General features: G+C 39.2%; 1 protein-coding gene across 1 annotated transcript in view; it reads left to right on the plus strand.

Moving 5' to 3' along the window:
- Nucleotides 1–7,380, plus strand: part of snx33 (sorting nexin 33) — a 47,145-nt gene extending 39,765 nt beyond the window's left edge. The window contains exon 2 of the mRNA XM_029758456.1: nucleotides 6,409–7,380. Coding sequence (XP_029614316.1) covers nucleotides 6,409–6,662 — 254 coding nt within the window. The 3' untranslated portion in view covers nucleotides 6,663–7,380. The remainder of the gene's footprint in view (nucleotides 1–6,408) is intronic.
- Nucleotides 7,381–7,808: the final 428 nt, after the last annotated feature.

A 7,808-nucleotide genomic window follows, 5' to 3' on the forward strand; every position in this document is an offset into this window, starting at 1 on the left:
TACAGTGAAATAAGCCAATAAACACTAACCAGAACAGCAATGGACAAGGAATTAATTTCCTTCTTAAAGCGTTTGAGCCAATCAGTTGTGTTGTGAAAATGTAGGGGTGGTATACAGAAGATAGCCCTATTTGGTAAAAGACCAAGTCCATATTATGGCAAGAACAGCTTTAATAAGCAGAGAGAAACAACAGTCCATCATTACTTTAAGACTTGAAGGTCAGTCAATCCGGGAAAATGTATAGAAGTTTCTTCATGTGCAGTCGCAAAAACCATCAAGCGCTATGATGAAACTGGCTCTCATGAGGACCGCCACAGGAGTGGAAGACCCAGAGTTACCTCTGCTGCAGAGAACAAGTTCATTAGAGTTACCAGCCTCAGAAATTGCAGCCTAAATAAATGCTTCACAAGGTTCAAGTAACATACACATCTCAACATCAACTGTTCAGTGGAGACTGTGTGAATCAGGCATTCATTGTCGAATTTCTGCAAAGAAACCACTACTAAAAACACCAATAATAAGAAGAGACTTGCTTAGGCCAAGAAACACGAGCAATGGTCATTAGACTGGTGGAAATTTGTCCCTTGGTCTGGAGTCCAAATTGGAGATTTTTGGTTCCAACTGCAGTGTATTTTGAGACGCAGTGTGAACGGATGATCTCCGCATGTGTATTTCCCACAGTGAAGCATGGAGGTGGTGTTAAGTTGTGGGGGTACATTTCTGGTGACACTGTCTATGATTTATTTAGAATTCAGGCACACTTAACCAGCATGGCTACCACAGCATTCTGCAGAGATACAGTACGCCATCCCATCTGGTTTGGGCTTAGTGGGACTATCATTTCTTTTTCAACAGGACAATGACCCAACACACCTCCATGCTGTGTAATGGCTATTTTACCAAGAAGGAGAGTGATGGAGTGCTGCATCAGATGACCTGGCCTCCACAATCCCCCGACCTCAACCAAATTGAGCTTGTTTGGGATTGGTCGGACCACAGAGTGAAGGAAAAGCAGCAAACAAGTGCGAAGCAAATGTTTGAACTCCTTTAAAACAGTTGGAAAAGCATTCCAGGTGAAGTTATTTGAGAGAATGCCAAGAGTGTGCAAAGCTGTCATCGGGGCAAAGGGTGGCTATTTGAAGAATGTCAAATATAAAATACATTTGGATTTGTTTAACACTTTTTTGGTTACTACATGATTCCATATGTGTTATTTAATAGTTTTTATGTCTTCACTATTATTGTACAATTTAGAAAATAGTAAAAATAGAGAAAAACCCTTGAATGAGTAGGTGTTCTAAAACTTTTGACCGGTAGTGTACATGTAAAGTTCCATAGCGATTATGCAGTTATTATACATTCTCCTCCGACATAAACTATTTGCACAACAGACATATCAGTTCATAAAGTTATACAAGTAACTACAATGCTACTCACAGTTTGCTGCATGCACAAAACAAATATTAGACATAAAGGCTCTCAATCCAGGAGAGTCTGCGGTTACCAAGAGGCGCTTGATAGCAAGAAGCTAACCACTTAGAAAGATAACTAGCTACTAAGTTAGCAACCAAATTCACAACTGCAGAACATTTAGCACATTTTAGACCGTTAACTTAATAGTTAGGTTATAAGATATCTAGCTGGCAAACATTTAGTTGTGAATTTCATACTGTAACTAGATCACCTGGTGTGTGCTGCACAACAGTGAGTGACTCACAAGGCTCTGGTCTCTTATTGTTGTGTGCTTGTAAATAACATGTGACTGGGGACTACCGGTAAGCTTAATAATGTAAAATAATGTGACAGGTTAAATTAAAAATGCAAACTGCTTTCTCTCCGAACGTATTTCACAAGTTGACTGCAGGTATTTATTTAAAAAGTAGCTACAAATATTAAAATGTATTAAAAAACTTCAAATAAATAGTTTCAACGGTATTGACGGTAGGGGTGTAACAGTTCACCAAACACATTGTGCACATATTGCGGTTTTAGGGTCACGGTTGGGTTTGGTACAGCGGGAAAATGAGATGCCATTCACAATGTTCAGCATTCACAATGTTCCTGGCATTGTCTGTTGTGACAGGATTGTTATGTTGTGCCTCTCAAGTTTATACTTTAATGCTGCATTTGTAACCATGTGGGAGGTCGGAATTTACCAGTTGTGAAGTCGTAAAAGCCAGTTGGATGCATTCATGTGATTTGAACTCATTGAAAAAGCCGATTAGCTAATGGCTAGCTCTGAGCGAATAATCAACATTTCCGTTATTTTTTGTTTTTTAAACAACTAATTGACCAACATCGGTTCAATAATTTGATTTCCATTTTGTTCGTTTTTTTTTCTGTGAGATCAATCCGTACATCGCACAGTTTCTCTAGAGATCCAGCCTGAACTGTGCAATGTAGTAGGCAGTTGTAGTTTTCAATAGGCCAATATTCTACGTAGTTTAGCGCATAAAATGTGGGAATTAACTACAATGACCATAGTCTGTTGCTCATTTACTTGTCCAGTCTGTGTTTCTTTTACTACTGAAGAGAGATGAGTGCACAATTGTGAGGTGATATAGAGAGCAGCTGTTGCTTCGCAAGGTATCTCTACCTGAAAATACATGATCTAAGTGATTGATAGTTGGTATTCAGCAGTCATAAAAGTATCCCTTATTTTCTTTGAAGATCTACCAAATAGTGATTTTGTCAAACAGCATAGGCAGCAGTTCTATCGAAATGAGATGATGACTTGAAATGAAATAATCAAGTAATCAAGTAAAACAAATGTAAAATACAAGACAATTGAACCATTTTATTAAAGTTAAGTAATGTGAATAAATGATGGTTAATAAGTGATAAGCAGTAATGGGCAGTCGCTAACATCATGGGACTTTAAAAAAAAATATATATTCTGTGTTGTTACAGCATTCAACCCACATAACGCATAGTGCATTTAATGTTTAGAAAAAATGTATCAAAACCAAAATTGTTTTTTTTTACCGAAACCGAACTGACCTCAAAAAGCACTAATTGCTCAGCTCTACTAATGGCCAACAAGCTACGTGAACCATAAACAAAAAATATATCTATCATTCTTGTAAACAAATTATAGAGTTAAATAGTTAATTAAATAATGTCTTGTTGTTGCATTTAACTGACGAAAATGCTGTTATAGAATAGGTTTGGGCGGTATACCATATATACCGTATACCTGGGAATTTGGAAATAGCCATGGCATGGTTTTTCAATACCCTCAATACCGTTGAAACTATTTCTTAGAAGTTTTTCAATACATTTTTATATTTGTAGCTACTTTTTAAGTAAATGCCTGTAGTCAACTTGTGCAATGCATTAGGAGATAAAGCAGATCGGGTTCTTCATTTCACCTGTCACATTATTTTACATTATGAAGCTTACCATAGTTCCCCAGAACAGTTGAACGAGTCATGTGTTTGTTTGTAAATAGCACAACGGGAGAAAGCCGGAGCATATGAGTTTAGCTGTGTATTGACAGGGGTCACGTTTTATATTGAAAGTCAACAGTGTTTTTTTTTGCTTCAATAGAGTGATCAGGGATGTGCATCTATAGTTTTCCTTCACAGAAAATACATTTGTGCAACACAAGTCCAATGCAATTTGGCTGGCTTGTTGAATGTCCGTCCCGATTAGTGTGCTGAAAGTCTGTTGTCAATTTGTTTACTGTAAAATAGCATTTTATCTGGTCAAACACAATCTTTTCCAAAACTTATCTAAGGGTTTGTAACAGGCTGATTGGTCGGCTATTTGAGCCAGTAAAGGGGGCTTTACTATTCTTAGCTAGCGGAATGACTTTTGCTTCTCTCCAAGCCTGAGGGCACACACTTTCTAGTAGGCTTAAATTGAAGATATGGCAAATAGGAGTGGCAATATCGTACACTATTATCCGCAGTCATTTTCCAAAATGTTTCATTTTGTCAGACCCCGGTGGCTTGTCATTGTTGTCAAATTTTTTCACCTCTTCCACACTCTCTTTACGGAATTCAAAATGACAATTCTTGTCTTTCATAATTTGGTCAGATATACTTGGATGTGTTGTGTCAGCGTTTGTTGCTGGCATGTTTGCTAATCTTGCTAATGAAAAAATAATTCAATTAGTTGGCAATATCATTCGGTAGCAAGTTATTAATTGAATTAACCTTGTTTCTTAAGCTACATATGTTAACGTGGGCTATTTTGATAACTTTTCTGGGATGCTTGATTGTTTTCATTGCTTTACTGGAAAGATTAGCAGAAGTAGATATTCTCATCTTGTTTATGTTAGTGCAGGGTGAGCTGCACATAGTGGACTTCCTAATATGGCACACCGCTTAAGTGCTAACAGCATAAATCTGGTTCAAAAGCATATGATTGCTGTATACAATAGCTGTAGGATCAGCAGAGGTATTCAGGGCAGTTAAAGGGACATAAATTAGGTTACTTACATTCTGTCCGCCAATGCCCCTGGTATAATGTACATTTGCTAAAGCATTATGATGACTCAGCGACACGATGGTAGGGATTAATTGAGCTGGGCTTGGGTCATTGATAAGTCATTGTCTCAACGCAGCCTTATAATGCTGTGAAAGGATCCAGGAACCCAAAGTATTTGGGTGGATCCCATCCTCCTTATGAAACGTGTTTTGCTTCCAAAAGGAATCAAAATTGTCAACAAACGTTATACTTATTGAGCTGCAATAATCAAGTAGCCAGTTGTGAAGAGAAAGAATCCTGCTAAAGACAAGTATGCGTCAAAACATTGTTTATTTGCGCAATGTCTCTCGTTCACATTCGCTTGTGAATGTCCAAACTGACCAAAAATTACATTTGGTAGCTGCTACCAATATATGTATAACTTTATGAGCTAGATTGCCTGTCTTTGCAATTGGTTTATTTTTGTTTGCTCTCGTTTGTATATTTCGCTAGCAGCCTCCTTGGAAATTTGCTATTACTTGTGTAATATTTTTTGGCGTTCTGGTAATAGACGCCCAATGGCCTTTTTTGCTTTTTGGTGAACCCTTTTGTACTAAACCGGTAATAACATAAATCCCGAGATGAGAGAAGAACTGTATGAAGATATGAAAATCTGGATCCCGCCCAACCCTATTATAGAGGCCATTTCCTTAGTAGGTGACATCAGAGGTCACCATGTGGGAGAAGTGGGTGCTCAGGATGATAGACGAGTTTCTCACTAGTAATAACCAGTTGGAGGGTCGTTCAAGGGATTTTTCCCAGGCATATGTGGTAAATTCCCACTTCCCTTGGTTACGAACACACCATGACACTGCCAAAGTGTTTATCTGACTTCATAAAGAGAATTAAAATACACAAGCAAGCATGAGGCAATGAGTTGACGTCGACTAGGAAGAATTGGTTGGATGGTGTAGAGGTCCTGGATGGCAGGCAGCTTAGTCCCAGTGATGTACTGGGTCGTACGCACTACCCTCTGAGGTGCCTTGCGGTCAGAGGCCGAGCAATTGCCGTACCGGGCAGTGATGCAACCAGTCAGGATGCTCTCGATGTTGCAGCTGTAGAACCTTTTGAGGATCTCAGGACCCATGCCAAATCTTTTTAGTTTCCTGAGGGGGAATATGCTTTGTCGTGCCCTCTTCACGACTGTCTTGGTGTGTTTGGACCATTCTAGTTTGTTGTTGATGTGGATACCAAGGAACTTGAAGCTCTCAACCTGCTCCACTACAGCCCCGTCGATGAGAAGCCTAGCCTACATGTGTAATGTAGACAGAATGGGAACACTTGAAATCTTGATGAAGGAAGCAACATTTTAATTGCTACATCTGTTTTGAATTCAGTGAGTTGTGTTAGCTGCTGTTTCTTACTTTAACATGATTTGTGTACTGTTACTGTAGCCGTTAAGTCTGTGGCGTAATATGCTCTATTTGGTCTAAAGCAGATTCTGTTAAAGGTTGGAGGGTCCCTTATCTTGCCAATCCCTTGTCTACTGTAATATTCCAGGTCAGCCAAGGACAGGTTTTACGAGACTATGAGGAAGCTAAAGTCTCACAAGGCTGTCATGTTTTCCAAAATGTCTCACAAGCATATGAATAAGTCGTACAAGTTTTTACAATTCCTGATCATAGCCCTCAAATTCAAACGCCATTCAAATGTTTAACCTGAATATGATTTTCAAGGTGTCATTTTCTTATGCAGGTCATGCTAGGTCCCCACGCATGCACTGGTAGTAGTAGCATTTCCCTTATATCGGTAGCTAGCTAGCCCACAGGTCATAGCATATTCATTGTATAGGTAGCTTGCTAACTGCACTCTCCACAGGTCATAGCATTTCTATTGTATCGGTAGCTAGCTAACCGCAAACTTCTCCCTCCACAGGTAGTAACACTCATTTATCATTAGCTAGCTAACCGCCAACTGCTCTCTCTCTTTTCTCAGGTGCGTTCGCCAAGGTCAAAGAGAGTCAGCGGATGAGCGACGAAGGGAAAATGGACCAGGAAGAGGCAGACGGAGTGCGTAAACGCTGCCGGACAGTGGGATTCGCTCTACAGGCTGAGATGAACCACTTCCACCAGCGCCGCGAGGTGGACTTCAAGGAGATGATGCAGGCCTACATCAAACAGCAGATCGCCTTCTACCAGCGCGTGGGCCAACAGCTGGAGCGTACCCTGCACATGTACGACAACCTGTAGAGGCTGGGCTTGTCATCAGCCCTGACGTTATACTTTTGATCCGAAATGGCCGCCCAGTTCAACGGGGCCTCTTCAGAGGTTGTCAAAAAGCCTAGTGGAAATAGAGACATCCCACTGGACACACACTGGTTGTTTAAATGTAATTTGTCAATGTATTGTGACGTGGAAAATACATTGGATTTGAACAAAGTTTTCATAATTGAAATTAGGGTAAAACTTCAACTTAACTACATAGACTTAACCTGATTAACAGGTTGTTACATCAGTCTAATTTCAACATAATCATCATAACAATTAAATACGTGGAAATTGCGTTGAAAATTCCACGTAGAAATGTAAAAAATCTTCAACTTTGGGTGGTTGAAATGATGTTGAATTTAATATTTGATTAGACATATGTTATTTGAACTTGTTTCAATGCTGATAGTAAAATGGTATGTTTGAATCAACATCATTGTTTCAACATCATGTCATCAACCTAAATAGATGTATATTGAAATAAAATGGTAAGCCACAGTCCAATGTTCCTGCCTGAACATTGACACCTACGGAGAGGTAATGCACTTCAGTGGAACAAGTCTACCATACAGATGCCTTCCTCTATGTACCCTGCTTAGCTTTAGAAACAAGCTGTGTTCAGTTCAGCTGACCTATCATGTCAACACAGTTAGACATTGGTCAGCTTCCATACACTTTTGCATAGACTACCTAAATACCATTGAATAGTTGAAAGTAACTCCTCTAACTTTTCTTACACTAGCTGTATGTGAAAGTAAGTTTGGAGTGAGGTTGGGTTTATTATGTAAGCTACATTGACATCTGATTTTCCCAAAGGCCACCATCATTTCAACGCTAGGTATACTGTCATTCAACCATGGCTGATTGGATCTTTGGAAGTTTAGAAGTATAGAAGTAGTTACCATTAGCCTTATAATTACGATGCCGAATTTACCTCTTTATTTCAGTGCATGACATGAAGTTGAAACTGACGTTGATTCAAACATACAATTTTACAAGGTCAAATGAAATATGTCTAATCAAATATAAAATTCAACATAATTTCAACAGTGTTGGGGAATCTACTCTGAAAATATAGGGAAAGGGAAAGGGGGATTCCTAGTCAGTTGTACAACTGAATGCATTCAA

Source organism: Salmo trutta, chromosome 7 (assembly GCF_901001165.1).
Source record: "Salmo trutta chromosome 7, fSalTru1.1, whole genome shotgun sequence".
In the NCBI taxonomy this organism is placed as follows: Eukaryota; Metazoa; Chordata; class Actinopteri; order Salmoniformes; family Salmonidae; genus Salmo; species Salmo trutta.